The sequence below is a fragment of the Sesamum indicum genome, linkage group LG6 (assembly GCF_000512975.1).
Source record: "Sesamum indicum cultivar Zhongzhi No. 13 linkage group LG6, S_indicum_v1.0, whole genome shotgun sequence".
NCBI lineage: Eukaryota > Viridiplantae > Streptophyta > Magnoliopsida > Lamiales > Pedaliaceae > Sesamum > Sesamum indicum.
The window spans coordinates 4,250,174-4,266,010 of NC_026150.1; the positions used below are offsets into that span (position 1 = coordinate 4,250,174).

The window sequence follows — 15,837 nt, forward strand, 5'->3', positions numbered from 1 at the left end:
GAAGGGAACATATCTACAATTCTACATACATATCTCAGCTCCACGCAAGAATGGAGTAGAGAGTACTCGTACGATTTATATTTGTCCAAAAAATAAGCATCAGATCATCAATAGCACATAATAGGTATTGCTGATATAATGGAAACAATTGTACAAGTATTGGACATAAACATACAACTTTTATGGACAAAAACAAAAAACAGAAATGAATCGACTATGTACCTCATTTGAATCAATCAGAATATCCAACTTAATCTTCTTCACCGATGAGTTGAAAAAATGAAGATAAATAAGAAAAGGGTCAAAACCCAATAAAAGAAAGGAAAACCATTGGCAAAATTCCTCTCCTTTTCTCCTATTTTGGTGATGTTACAGGGAGTTTGTTGGGCATGCTACAAATAGTGCCCTTTTGAACTCAAAACACTTTTAGTGTTAGTGTTAGTGATTCATTGAAAATGTATTGAACTCATCGGAGGGACTGATTTAAAATTTATTGAAAAGATAGGGATTAATTTGAAGTTGAATCCAAAAGTAGGGAACCAAAATTAATTTTACCCCTATTCTCAACTTTCACATCCCTATTTTTTTTTTTAAAGAAAAAAAAACTTTCACATTTCTTTTTCTTATCTAATTTTTTTCAAAAAAATTTCATAACTTTGTTATATTTCTTTAGTATTTCTTATTTATTAATTAATATATTTTTTAATTTTATAATATTTTATAAAATTTATAGTTTATTATGCACAGATATGAGTCTGCCACATATATACTAGTATTTACTTATACGCCCTATTTAAACTTAAGTGTTCTTCCCTTTTCTTTTTTTTGAAAAAATTAAAATTCTTAAAAAAAAAAAAAGAAAAAAGAAAAGAAAAGTGATTGCTACTTGTTCAAGTCCACCATGTCTATCTGATCAGTAGATATTGGGATAGTAGAGAGAGAGAGAGAGAGAGAGGACATGGCGAGGGATAGCTGTCTGGCAAGGGTTACGGCGGGATTCGCCGTCGGCGGTGCTGTTGGAGGCGCTGTGGGTAACGTATCCTATTTCTTCTTAAACCCTAGCTGCAACTATCTTCCTCTTTTCTGTCCCCGTATTGAAAAAATTCTCTCTTGGTTTCTCTGTTTTTTTTTTTTTTTTTTTTTTTTTTTTTTGCAGAAATGAACTTAATTTTTCGTATCTCTGATTATGCAACTCGGGTACTGATAGATTTTAGGGGCATAAAACCTTGATGCATATCTGGTTAGGAAGATTGTACCTCTGCTATGGCATCATCAAACTTCTCGCTAAACAAGAAAAATTTTCTTGAATGTTGTCTTAAGTGCATCTTAATTTCCGATTAGGGAGGATATTTATTTTGCATTTGCATTATCTGAAATGTGTGGGTTATCTGAATGTTTCTATTACCACAAGGAAGACATTGTTCATGTGATACACCAAACAATGCATGCTGATTGGTCTTTGAATTGGAAAGGTCTGAAAAGAAGAAGGGGAGTAGGATTTGTTTCTTCTTCTCTATTAAATAGATAAGATCTTTTATTCAATTTTTTGTGCGATTCTGTTGAATATTTGTTCTTCTGCATTAAATAGGTAAGATTTCTTATTGAAATATTTGGTGTGATTATGTTGAATGTTTGTTCTTCCTGTTTACATCGGATACCCGTGAGTAATGTTGTGATTAATTGCACTCATGAATCATCGAATATGCTATCATGTGCAGGTGCTGTTTATGGAACTTATGAGGCTATAAGATACAAGGTAAAGTTCCTTTGTGTTTCCAGCCTTCCCAGAAACTCTTAAATCTGTTCTGTTTGATAGTAATTCATCGTAAATGCTTAAGAATATTAGGTTCTGTCTATTTGTTGCTTCTGTTTATAACTAATTTTGACCATATGTGCCCGAAAAATATGCCACTATTTAATTGGAATTTTGAAGTAAATCGGTGAGTTTAGTCTAATTGCATTTTTGGTGTGTGCATGGTTAATGAATTTTAGTGGTGTTGGCATGGTCGTGCACACATGTGAATATCTATAGTGTGTTTTTTTATGTAAATGTCCAATATTTGGCTCTTTGTAGTCTTCCTTTGGTCCTTTTTCTTAGTACATGTCTTCACTGATACTTAGGTTTCAGTCTTGTTGCAACCTTGTTACCGTCAATCCAGGCTAGCCCTTCAATGAGCTACAAACAGTTTATAATCTATTCCAGTGATGAGAGAGCTAAGTGATATCCTTGCATCCGCCCACCTGTGTTGTCTAAGAGGCTTGCTCATTGACTTGTTTATATGGCTTTATGATTGTTGAGGGTCATAACACCCACTATCACCATCAAATGGGCTGGCATATGTTAGTATTCAAGACTTCTAGACCATCAAAGGAATACTTTCAGTGATCATTGGGCCTCATTACTTGTCAAGATAATGTACAACTCTCCAAATAATGATCCCATATAGTGTTGAATGTCAGGCATTGATGCAGCTCAGATGTGACATTTAGCATGTTCAGAAATTAAGCAAAAAAATAAAAAATTGCCACGGCACCAAAATAGGGAAGACATTGCATGGACTAGCTGATGGGGGGTCTCACATGTTTTGATTATGAACTTCTTTTTGTATTTTATAGTTTCAATGGTCAAAATATTTGAAAATTCCTCGAATTAATTATTGTGCATTTTCATCAGATCACTATTGTGATCATTCATAGTTGGTCTTGCCCATAATCAACTGTTGTCCACTGAACATTCTTCAAGTAAATATATAGCTTCTTCCTACATCTTTTGAGACCTTAAAAAGTGATGGAGAAAATCTTGCAATCTGGGAGATCCATTTCAGATTTTTCAATTGATGTCCTTTTTATAGCTAAACTAGACTTTGTCTTCGAGAAAGTATAAATATTGTTTTGCAAAAACTGCAGAAGTACTCTATTTGTGCTAGTCTTGTTTGGACTTCAAGGTGAAAGCTATACTTTCTGAAATGCAGGTTCCAGGTCTTTTAAAAGTACGATATATTGGGCAAACAACACTAGGGAGTGCTGCCGTTTTTGGACTTTTCCTGGGAGCTGGAAGCTTAATACATTGTGGGAAATCCTACTAGGGTCTTCCACTCTAGTTTGCATCAAGTGAAACTTGCATTGTGTTGGATGAGTTGCTCTAAATCACAAGTCTTTAGATGTCACTCACTAATTTTTCTTGGCCTTTCTGCTTACTGTGTGGTGCTTTTGTAAGTCCAAAACTGTTCTCCAGTAGAGCATCACGGGAACAAACATGCTTTCCGGTTGTCATTTTCATCCTAGTCTGAGCAGTGTTTAGCTAAGCAATTGGCCTTTAGAAATGGCTACTTACATCATGATCTATAAGTATGATTTCATCAGGACTAATACAATAATTTGCAGTGTCCTGTGTATTCATAATGACTTCTCAGAATAGACTGTTTTGATAAATTTTTATGGTTCCATTAGGAATCCTGTCTTTTTTCCTTTGCTTGTGATACTTGTCCTCTAAATTGCACATGGCTAATTCAGTGCATGATAGTATTTTATTTTACATGCACGCTAGTTCCTTGGTTACAACCTAAAAGGAGCTTCCTGAAGCCAATATATATTAAATAATCGTACCTTTGTTAGTTTAAATCCACAAAAGAAGCAAGGAAAGAGGAATTAAAACACCAATATGCACATGAATTGCGGAATGAAGTTTTCTTGAATTTGTTTCACTTGTTCGTCAGAAGCCCTGAAGAAGCGTGGTGTGATTTACTTAATGAGTGGAACCATTGTGTTTCAATTGTAGTTGACACAGAATCTTTCCAGGGTTGGATTTGTGTGAATTACTGAAAACCAATAAATTTCTGTTGCAGTTCGGACACAACCTTGATGAGGATGGGGATAACAAGTCCATGAAATAATTATTAAAAAAGAAGTCCATGAAACTGATCAAATATAGAATTCGGTGCTCAATTAGGTTGGAAATGTCTTGGGAGCATATCAAATGACTGAATCATCTACTGGCTGTGGCTGGTTAATTCTTTCATCTAAGGGCATAACTGGTTTCAAAACCAGGGTACAACAAATCAGATTTGACGGCATAAAACATGCATGCACTAGGAAGTGACATTGTGCATTGCCACAAGGAAACTAACTGCAGCCATGGGTTCAAATGCAGGATTCTCTTCATCTTGATTGATCCAATCTCACATTCTGAGAACTATAGAAATGAAAACTGAAACAAACAACACTTGACACAAACATAGATATGAATGTAAGTTAGCAAGTTAGTCAGCAAGCCCAAATGTTGGCACAATAAACTATGAATTTCTTGTTTCTGGAAACTTATTTCAAATGCAATTCTAGATTTTCTAACAAAAGAAGAGAGCTAGAAAGTCCATACAAGTTAGTCTCATCAGGTACAAAAACTGCCTTTGTTTCACATTCCATGTGCATGCATGCAATTAACGAGATCCTCAGACATCACCAGAGTCATCTTCCTTGAGCAATAGTTCAACTGACTCAAGATCCCATGCAAAAGGAGAGAGGGGAGGAGAATCCCAGTGTATTGGAGAAGAAGGAGGAGACTTCCACCAAGACTTAAACCAATCAGAAAACTCTGACATGGATAACTCTTCTAGTATACGGTGGCAAGTTTTGCTATCAATATCAGGATCACTCTAAAAGAACGCATAAATGTGAGTCAGACGTCAAGGTCCACATATCCTTTTGCCATATTATATGGTAAATGCAGCAAATGTAAAGGAATATTCATACCTTTGCTTGTTTCATTATTTGATCTGCAGAATCTGCATAAAAAAAGAGCTGGAATTTATAACTGTTGTTTGAAATTGATGATTCAGAAACATTTGCTTCCAAACACAAGTTGAAAAACTTAATATGATGGGCATATCATGGAACTGTACTGCATCAGAGTTCCTCTAATTTTGCTCACTAAGTAGAGAAAGCTACTAAACATATTTTTCAATCTGTGAGGAAAGAAGTATGACTTGCAAGAATACATGAAGCTTCCATGATGTTGCTCTCTCGCCATGATGGATTAGAAAGCTAACAACTTCTAATAAGAAATCAGAGAAGAAGCATGAACTAAATATGTACAAGCAGTATTCCCTCAAGTGACTACAATCAATATTCCTCAAGTGAATAGACCTACTTAAGCGTCCAGAACATATTCAATGATCTATTCAGGTTCAAAGATACTTCCTTTCCACATGTCTAAGTGTTTCAGCAACTGTTTGAATAACCTATAAGACAAACAAACAGACACCTATAAACATGTTGATATTACCTTTTTAAGTGTATCTGTCAACAAAAGCGTTGCATAATGTAAAACCACAAAGAAACAAGACACTCATTCCTTTCTTTCCAAGACATCCTATCTGAACATTATTATTACCTAGAAACTAAATTCTTTCAGAATGCCTCGACTCATATCTTAAAATGATTTGACTAATATTTCATTTAAAAAAGACATCTGAATAAGTTCCCAAGTACGAACATTTCTATATAGGATTACATACTACCACATATGAAATTCAGGATCAAGTACCACTCATTCAGATATTACTAAAATTGCAACTACAGGAAAGGCACCTTATGCAAATTTCCAAAGAAAGGAGAGGCGCAAAGGAGCTTAAATTACTCTAATTGGGTTATGGTATTCTAACCATGAGAATAAATAAAGTGAACTAGCACAAAATAACAACAGAATACAAATTTGAAGGAATTACCATGTCCAGGAAGAACTGTGTCCCAGAAATCAAGTTCTAATGCTGCTTTTTGTGCTTCAATGCACTTATTGTGATCATGCAAGAAACCCTCTTCAGCAATGTTAAGTTTCTCATTTGTTGAACTCTTTTTCTTCAAAAGTGCCTCACCCTCAATAACCTGTTGGTGCAAATATCCATCTTCTGCAATATTACACTTTTTATCTTGTGAATTTTTTTTCTGTGAGGATGCTTCGAGATGGATGGATGACTTGTTTGTAATATCAGTCAGAGCTTTACGACTCTCGAGCGCCACTCCAGCCTTCCTAGCAACTAGTTTGGAGCTCTTGGATTTACCATCAGCTGCAGCCTCTACAAAATTAAGTTAACTTCATTCTGTAAGATACATGAAGGATTGTCAAAAAGAAATATGATAGACATAGCGGCACCGCACAATATCTGAGAAGCTCTTATAGGCTTCAATCTAACCTACGTGCTCGAGATAAAGTACAGCTGGCAATGCAAACATGTTAACTATCCACAAGACAAAAAATGCATAACAAAGTAATATCGTTGTAGCCAAAAGCTCATTTTACAGAGAGAACAGATAATACACACAAGAAAAAACCACAAGTGATTACTTTTATGATGGATGGCAGAATTTTCATCTTGGATGCTCAGCGGCCTAAGCGCGAGGGGTTTTTCCATACTTGTTTAGAACACTGCAGAATAGAAATATGTTACAACGACTAATAAGTTAGTGCCCATGTGTTTAACACAAGAAACAAATTTCTAGACTTTTTTTTAAAAGAAACAGTAATAATAATAATAACAACAACAATAGAAGAAGAAGAAAGTAGACACATAGTATGAAACAAGCAAAGAGCAATTTTCTTGAAAAGTAACGAAAATACACAGACAATATTCTCAAGGTTTTTGGATGAAATATCTAGTCCGAATTCCCAAATACGCACATTCTTATGAACATTTCAATTACGTCCTTCTCGTTCCTCCTTAACTTTTTCCTCTTTTGCATCTCATTTTCTCTTGAGCTATAAATGATAAAACCACAGAAGATGACTTAAAATCAGGCAATATTCATCACCTATGCACGTCGCGGAAGAACTCCCGAGGTCAATTTCAAAATCGAAGAATCAAAGTTCCGAAAGCAAAAGCCGTGAAAAGCATACCTCTTCTCTTTAATTTGCTGGAATTGATCGGACAAGACAAAGAGTACTACTCCTTGCGAGCGGAAGAGTGAGTGAGAGAGGGATTTCTGTGTGCGTATGTTCGAAAAAGTTGAAAGAGGCGCGCAACAACAATTCGGTTCATTGGGTTTCAATTTCATTGCTGTCTCCCAGTCCCAGCATCGCCATAACGACGTCGTTCCGATAATCGAGTTCAATCTTTCATAACCAGCGCGCTTTCTGCCCCGAGATATAACCACGTTTCTTCATTGTTGAGGTGGTTGTGACATGTTTGCATATTCACCTCATACGCTATATCATTTTTAGGCATACATTCGGTCAACCCAAAGAGCAACAAAAATATCATCTCCCATCTATGAAACCAGTAACATTAGAAAACGCGAAATCCATGCTCACGTTCTTGGTCTTGTATGATGGGGTTCGTATGAAAAACGCAATGCAGATAACAAACGAGCAACACAAACGTAGAAAGGAAATCAAAAGAAAAGCAGTAGGAAACTGGAGATCAGAAGCATTTAATTATAGAATTTACATGGAAGCTGCTCACAACTTGAGCCACCACCCTAGCAAGAATTTACATTTCTCACCCTCAACCCCAACCCCAAGCAAGGGAACAAAAAATGATAAAAGCATAGTCAAGCCATAAGAATAATAGAGGGTTAATAAACGAAAAAAAGAAAAAAAAAAGAAAAAAAAAGAAAAAAAAAAGAAAACACTGCAGATTAGAAATTCCTCTCTACTCTTTTTCCATATGCCAAACCCTTCTAATCAATATGATCTTTCCTCTGTGGCGGAAGCAGAAACACGTATGCTGGGTAAAAAGGAAAAACTTCTTCCATATACATGTGATACATCCACCATCAATGTGCCAAGTCCTCACTTCCTACACCGATGCTTGACTTGTCGACCATCCGTACATTGTACTGTTCATATACTCTTGCTCGGTTCTCTGCCCACCATTGTTCCGCTTGCTTCTCACTGAATCGCTTCCGACTGCATTCGACCATTGAGAAGGATGTTCAGTTTCATACATAAACAAACTATAACCATGTCACTACTTTCCCAAAACATAAGATCGATGTTTTCCATTTTATTCAATACAGGTTCAGCATCTACCTTTGAACAGTAAACTCAAGATATTTCTGTACTTAATTATGTTTTTATCAAGCTCTCTGTAAGAACATTACAGTATTTTCAGCCCACAATAGATAATGTAATATTTACGAATCACTATTGTACATCATGATATGTTCTGTGATGTTAGAACACAAATGAGTGTAACTGAGACCAAAATAAGAAAATTGCAGACATTAATGCTATAGCTTTGATATTTATTGACAGACAGCAGAAACGATGTATCATCACCAAAAACAGAGCCTATCTCACAGCTTGCATTAGGAAAATAAAGAAGCAAAATGACATATGTATCAGATCACTATTACTCCATACACGGAGCAAAGCTTAGGCCTCCGTGAGTGTGGCTCATCAATATGCACAAAACTGGTACCTTTCTATTTATGGAGTCTATGCAGTTGTACCAAGCATATCTGGTAGAATGTTATACTAGGTCTGGACAATGTTTTTTTGGAACGGAAAAAGAAGAATAAAATGGTCAAAGGAGACACCAGAAAAATACTATCTTTAAAGAGAGAATTGTTTCTTTAGCGCTTACCTCCCTCTTAATCCTATATCTGAACATAGCATTAGAGAATAATTTGAAGATGGCACCAAAACGGCCACACTAGAGCTCAGTGCAACATACCTGAAACGAACTCGCTTCAGATCTTTGAGCCCTCCCGGTAGGGAGGTAAGAGTGATATAAACACCAGGCTCGTCTTGCTCAACCCATTCATTTTCGGTACGAGACTCACTTTCTTTTGTTCTATTTCCATTTCTCATTGTTGCTTCTGTGTAACCTTGTCTGCTGTGACCCAAACTGCGATTACTGGCAGTGTTGGACCCATTAGAAAGCAACAGGCTGTTTGTCTCATTTGATTCTAATTCCGGGCCATTTGTTTGACCATTTACCCGGTCAATAGAGAGGTTTGCAACGTCATTAGGCATAGAAGGTGGACCAAGTGAAGTGAATGGCGGAGATTTCATGTTTCTAGCAGAACCCACGGGAAGCCTTTCAGCCATTTCCTTCAGCTACAATATACAATATCATCAGCAACGGATGCTAAAAAAAAGGTATAACATGAAACAAAACTTAGTCACAATTCCCCTCACAGTCAAATCTCTGCATTGTTTCCTTTTTTCTCCTTATTCAATCTTATCCAAATCAAACCAAAACCATAATTTAGCGAAACCAGAGCTGCAAATTCATGAAAAAGAAGCTTGCAAGTCCAAAATATGCAAAATCATCCAGGGTAGAGCTTAAGGTGAAGATAACTGGCATGCAGAGTCGATTACGGTTCAGAATCAAATTATATGTGTCGTTTGTATAAAAAGTAGTTCGGTGGTTTTGTTTACCCCTTAATTTGAGTATACCTGTGTAGAATAGAGAAATGCCCTCCATCTGAAATTAAATTGCTACTTTAATTCTTTCAAGTCAAACTGACAGTTTTTGTTCAGAACTTGATCTTGTTAACTCATTATTTAGGAAACCAAGTCATTTGTATGGTATTGAGATCCTGTGTTTGTTTCTACATAAAGGTATCACCATAAGATAATTATCAAAAACATATCAGTTTGACCTAATCCACAGAGGGCCATTCACTGGGCCACAAGGGAATAAAAAGTTGAGGTTACGAAAAAAAGGAACCAAACCTAGCTTCTCAACAAGTTTTCACTATTTATCACTGATAAGGTACATGATAAACTTTGTGAACTCAAAAAACTTTCACCGTTCTTTTTCCTTTTTTTGTTTATCGCTACTGATTCATCCACTAGCTACCCATGCTTTCCTACTGATTACTCCCTTTTGATACTTAGGCTCAGTGTTCTATCAGTTTAAGCAGAAATCTAACCAAGGAAATATAAAAAATATGTAAACAACAGATCATAGCCAGTTATGTATGTTAAGGACCATTTAACTAGAGCAATCATCATGTATGCATACAAATATATATATATATATGATAAAACAATAAGATAAAACAATATAAAAAGTTAAACAAGAGGAATCCCAGTGGACAGTAAAATAGATACAAATACTCCCTTCCAAGATTATGGAATTATGGATCAGCATTGAAGAACTAAATGTTTTAGGTGCATTTACAATTCTTTTTAGTATAAGCAATTGCGGTAGTTAATGGCATCACACCTTACTTTAATTGAGAGCATACAAAGAACTTCCTAAAGAAATGGAGCATTACCTAAGAATGTTCCAGAAAGGAAATAGGAGGCATTCAATTGTGGACATATACAAAACTTTCACCGAGTTCTTATCTGACAAGATCATTTAATATGAACGAGGAACTGATAAATTTTTACAGTTGAAGGATCTTGGCTTTTCATTCATAATTTACTAGCATGCTCGCGTTTAATGTATTAACTAACGTTTAATATATTTTGGCTATGTTTAACATGTGAGTCGCTTGATTCACTTGAGTCCTACACCATTCTTAATACTATTATCATATAAATAAGAACTAGCCCAATAGCTCTCGTGGACAGTGACTAATGTAAAGATCTTTGACAGCTGAATAAAGGAAAACTTTCTCTATCATCATTAAATTGCCTATTTCTCAAATCACTTTTTGTCAGATCAGGAATTTTTTCACAATCAAATATCTTAAATACCAATGAACAACTACAGACCACAATTTACCAGAATTAAAGTGCTAATTTTTCCAATGGCAATTTGTTATAATGCTGTTGCTAGCCTAGGTTGCTATAGAAGAGCTTGAAGCCTAGATCTTGTTCTATTAGTTAAAATAAGAGCAGATATGCTTCATGTGTGATGGTATTTATATCATAGAAGCTTGAGGTGAAGGACACGAACCATCGAGAAGGATGCAAGAAAAGTGAAGTAACACGAAGAAATTTACTTTTTGTTTAACGAAATTACCACACACAAATGACATCATACCGAAAGATTTATCAGAGAGAAGATTAGTACTTAAAAAATATTGTACACACAAGGGCACTTTCATGGGTAAAGAAATTTTGCGCCATCAAATGATTAGATTCTACATATCATTATCATTGGTGCAGACTTGAGGGTTATCGACTTCAATATCCTCATCGTAGTTATGCTAGTTTTTTCACAATGTGAAGCATTTTTAATTGATAAAATTAAATTAACAAAGTGTCATAGGTAGCTGTCAAATTTCATAGCCAGAACCACTCAAGCGATAAATAGGGAAGGAAATATTGCAAGTGTAATATGTTCTTAATTACATACACCGCATCATTGCAGAAATGAAATCTAAGCATTTTAATTTAGACACTATTTTCATCTTGAGATAGGTTTCATGTGCCTTGCATATCATTTAAGCACAGTTCTTGCTGTTGAATAAGCATTCAATTGGAAAAGACATCATAAGATAAACAAGGCAAAAGAACTATAGGGCCAGTAAACTTGAGAAGGATGCACAAGAAATATCGGGTACTCTCGCATACTAGATAACATGGGCTTATGCCTACTGCTATCAAAGAAGACCAGTCATCTTTAGTTCCATTAAACATGTGCAAGCAAATCTATAACGTGCCATTTAGATAATTGATGAACAGAAGTACTTTTCTTACTTGTGCAGTAAGCGATTTAATGACTTCTTTTGCAGCTTTGCATTTCGCGGTCTCTTCCCCTGCAATTGCTATTGCCTCCTTCAGCTGTTTAGTTGTTCTTTCTAGCTCTAATTCCTGAAGTTGAGACTTGCGAGTGAGGTTTTCCACCTATATAGAGGGAAAGGCAAAGTCAAAATGCTATTACCATCACTTAACAAGTTATATCCAGTAGTTGCAGATAAAATCAAAAAACCTCAACTCACACAACTTAGAGAGTTATCCTGTCTAAAAGAAAGCAATCAAGTTCCGCTATGACTAAAGTAAAAATAAAGTCCTCAAATGTGCTTCCCCAGCCAACAAGGAGGAGGCAAATGGCAAACAGAAAAATCCCCAGCTTGAGGGGAGAGGTATAGATACTGCATGATGATTTAGTACTGCTTTGGCTTCGCCTATCTTGCTGGCGCGGAAGCTACCACAACTAAAAAAAAGAAAATGGATTCAAGTAGAGTTTTATGGAATGTATCAATAAGCTAGACCCATACTGCGAGTTGTTTCATGCCATAAAAAAATTCGAACACTCAGGAAATCCGTTGGACAGGCGGATTCACTTCGCTTACAACCAACACAGTCCTCGGTCCTTGGAGCAGAAGCGATTTGTTTAGCTTTACATCCGTCCCAGGGTATCATTTCTAATACATCGGTAGGGCACGTGCGGACACATTGAATACATCCTATACATGTATCATAAATCTTTACTGAATGTGACATTGGATCTATACATTTTTTAACGTCATAAAATTTCGGTCTAGTAAACTAACTTATAAATAAATCCTATATTTAGATACCAGACGAATCAATGAGTGATCAGAATCAATCTACTTCCGAATTGGTTTATGAGCAAGGGCCAAAATACTTTTCTTTCTTATGTTTTTGCAACCACGATCATACCTTACCCGTATCAAACCTGCTAATTTGAATGAATTTATGAATATTCAAATTTCCATTTATATGATTAATACTATTTATTCAACAAATTTTATTGGTTAATATGAGTTGATTTTCTGTTACGATAAATTGATGAAACAATAGCTGGTCCAATAGCTGCTTCAGCAGCTGCAATAGGTATAACAAAAATGGAAAAAATGTTAGAAAATTGATATTAACTGAATTTAATATAAGTTCAAGACACATAAGGGCTCTAACTATATTTCGATTTGTGATCAATCCATAGATACCAATAGAAAAAAATAGGCACTCAAAACAAATATATGTTCGAGCATCATGAACCAACTCCTTATCAATCTTGATTCATATTCATTTCAATCTGAACAATAATTCAATCGATTCGATTCTAACAAGTATGGAACAAAATAAGGGAATAGATTGGTAATAGATCGATAGAAAACTAAAGTTTTTCTATTCTATTTTAATTTTGAATTTGTAAATGTTTTTTGAATCAAGGTTTTTATACATTTTTTATTTGAGGTGAATTCAAAGAAATTGTTCGAATTGTGTAATCGTCCATATCTAACCTTTGGATTAAAGATTAGGCTGCAATTACAGCATTCCCTGGATAAAATAAAGAGTGTTTGAAAGGAAGCACTACAGTGAATCCATCTCTCCAGGACCAGAAAATTAAAATCACCAGTAGGAAACCCTTTCCAGTTTGCACAAAAGATGTTGATGAAATGCCATCTCCTTCAGACTCCATGGCAACAAAAATAGAACACAGGTAGAAACACAAGCTTGAACCGATCACTCCATACCCACCATTTTTCAGACAAAGGAAAAGGATTGTACGCATTAAATGGAATAAGCCACACTTCATGGAAGGTTAGTCCTCATCTCCCTCATCTTCCCAAGAGAAACCCAAAGGAAGGTTGTGTAACTCTCAGCTATAGTTGGGTTTCATCTTTAGCAATTCCACACATTCAAGATAACCAGAGAAAATTTAGCAGTGCACTAGTTGCAGGCAATGTGGGAACTGTTTTTACCATTTGTGACCTAGCTTCTAGAGCCAATAGCAGTGTCAAAATTATGGCACGATATGAAGTGTAGTCAAGGATACAGAAAATAAAATACAACTGAAGTGAAAATATATGGCCAGCAACTTAGATAAGACACGGTACCTGTGCTCTTAATTTAATAACTTCTTGGCTAAGGCCATCATTAGTCATCTTTTCGTCATCCACAACAATCTTAGGTGATGTGAGTCCTCCTAGAGTGGGGGTTGGTGTAGTTGAACGAGGAGGACTAGCCCTTCTTGATATTGGCGATGTTGCTCGAGAAACAATTCTTGATCCAGGAACCGAAGCTGAGAAAAATTTTTTGGACGACCCAAAAACCGGATTAAAAGACTTTGAGATATTAAGTGCCCCCCACTGGGAGCTTCCGTTTGGGATTGGTGATACACGACTGCTGTTGAACTCCAGTTTTTTGTTTCTCTTGGAGAAGCGGCTTTCCCCTTGCTTAAAGGATTCCATTGAAGAAAACCTAGCTAGATTAGGACGAGATCTTGTATCCAACTTCTCGTCTTTGTCTACGACATCATTTATCCCCTGAGTCATACTTCCTCTTCTACTCACACTAGACTGAGATGATGTATCAGTTTCAATAGCTTTTTTCAATTTATTGAAACAATTATCACAAACACGGTATGGTTTATTGGGATTTGGCGCCATGGAAGCCCTCAGTGACTTCTTGCTGCTGCATGAATTACAAAACACAAGTCCACAGTTGTAACAATTGTGACGTTTTCGTTTGAAATTAAATGGTAGACGGCAGCCAGAACACATGGACTGATCAACCCCTGAGACCCACTTATGAAGGCAGATAGCTGCTGTGAAATTAGTACCACAAGCAATACTCTTCACTTGCTTGTCCTTTAGAGCTTCGACTAAAGTTGGAAAATTTCTGTCATCTGTATCCCCATGACCCAATCTGCCATTTGCTCCCTTCCCCCATGTATAAACTTCAGTTCTCGAAGTCAACACTGCCACATGGTAGGCACCACAAGCTATCTCCTCCACAAAACTTTTCCCGAGTTTTCCTTCAACACGAGATGGTAGCTTCCCATCAGCTTGAGGGTTTCCTAGCTGTCCATAAACTGGACTTCCCATGGTGTATACATGCCCAGAGGTTGTAAGAGCCACTGTCAGGCTGTGTCCACAAGCAACCTGGCAAAAGTTCGGTTCTACAAGAGCAGCAACACAGGTTGGAACAAGTTTTGATTCCTTATCACCATGTCCGAGTCGACCTTTGTCACCATCTCCCCATGTAAAAAGTTTCCCTGAAGAACAGTTACTGGAACTAGAACTCCCAACCATAACTTCAACAACTGCAGCAGTATGCCAAACACCACAGGCTGCTCGCACAGTGCGGAGGCCCTTCAGCGATTCCACTTCCCTAGGCTTTGAAATACTTTCCCTATCTCCGTGACCAAGAACTCCAAAAGTTCCATCACCAAAAGTAAACAACTGCCCAGCAGAGGTGACAACGGCAGTATGCCAAGGCCCACATGAAATTGAAGAAACGTGAATCCCCTCCAGTGGCCCATTTACTCTTTTTGGCACCCAATGACTCACTTCATTTCCATGCCCCAGGAGACCAAAATGACCATCACCCCAAGTGTACAAATCTCCAGAAAGTGTGACAGCACAGGAATGATATTCACCGCATGCAACAAGCTCAATATTTGTATTGCTGAGTGCATCAATTAGCTTAGGATGCAAGACATCAGCATCTACACCATGACCAAGTCTACCACCTGACTCCTCACCCCAAGAGAATATCTCTCCTTGTTTGGTCACTAGGGCAGCATGTCGTCCACCACAAGCTATGTTCTGAACATCTAATACAACAGCAGATTCCAATGCCTTGGGCAACAATGCATCCATTTTGATACCTAAACTACTTCCAACTCTGTGTGGTCCACCACCCATAACACCATCACCAATACCTTCTCCCCAAATGAAAACATCTCCCAAGGCATCACCATCATCATGACCGGAACCTTGACTTGATGAGCTTACAGCACTAGAAAGGCTTACTCTGAAGGCGTCTACTCCTATTCCTTTCATCTGACCATGTAAGTTATCCGACCCTCCAGATGACACAGAATGGACAGAACCGCTGGCAGAATCTGAAGGAAAGAAACCCTTGGGAGGCACAGAGTACAATATCACATCTGAAAATGCCTTATCCAGACCATTTTTAGGAGGGCTTTCATAAGGGCTGTGCAGGCGAAGTTCAGCACCATC

General features: G+C 36.9%; 3 protein-coding genes across 6 annotated transcripts in view; 1 reads left to right on the top strand and 2 right to left on the bottom strand.

Annotated features, from left to right (window-relative positions):
• Positions 868-3,468, top strand: LOC105163659 (reactive oxygen species modulator 1). Its single transcript, XM_011082096.2, has 3 exons — positions 868-1,031; positions 1,719-1,756; positions 2,973-3,468. Exons 1-3 carry the CDS (start codon positions 959-961, stop codon positions 3,084-3,086), a joined length of 225 nt encoding a protein of 74 aa, XP_011080398.1. The 5' UTR covers positions 868-958; the 3' UTR covers positions 3,087-3,468.
• LOC105163661 (protein PATRONUS 2) lies at positions 4,289-7,246 on the bottom strand. Of its 3 annotated transcripts, XM_020695017.1 has the most exons (6): positions 6,890-7,246; positions 6,674-6,751; positions 6,341-6,421; positions 5,724-6,071; positions 4,750-4,781; positions 4,289-4,652 (listed from the first exon to the last, which is right to left on the bottom strand). In XM_020695017.1, the coding sequence occupies exons 3-6, from the start codon at positions 6,405-6,407 to the stop codon at positions 4,449-4,451; spliced, it is 651 nt and encodes a 216-aa protein (XP_020550676.1). In that variant the 5' UTR covers positions 6,408-6,421; positions 6,674-6,751; positions 6,890-7,246; the 3' UTR covers positions 4,289-4,448. The 3 variants fall into 3 exon arrangements, with proteins under 3 accessions (XP_020550676.1, XP_020550675.1, XP_011080400.1); XM_020695016.1 differs by lacking the exon at positions 6,674-6,751; XM_011082098.2 differs by lacking the exon at positions 6,674-6,751 and having other exon boundaries at positions 6,805-7,246.
• The window catches only part of LOC105163660, a 13,359-nt gene continuing 5,136 nt past the window's right edge, over positions 7,615-15,837 (bottom strand). For both annotated transcript variants that reach the window (XM_020695015.1, XM_020695014.1), the window contains exons 6-9: positions 13,708-15,837; positions 11,600-11,746; positions 8,670-9,055; positions 7,615-7,900 (exon numbers count right to left, since the gene is read on the bottom strand). In XM_020695015.1, coding sequence (XP_020550674.1) covers positions 7,768-7,900; positions 8,670-9,055; positions 11,600-11,746; positions 13,708-15,837 — 2,796 coding nt within the window. In that variant the 3' untranslated portion in view covers positions 7,615-7,767. The remainder of the gene's footprint in view (positions 7,901-8,669; positions 9,056-11,599; positions 11,747-13,707) is intronic.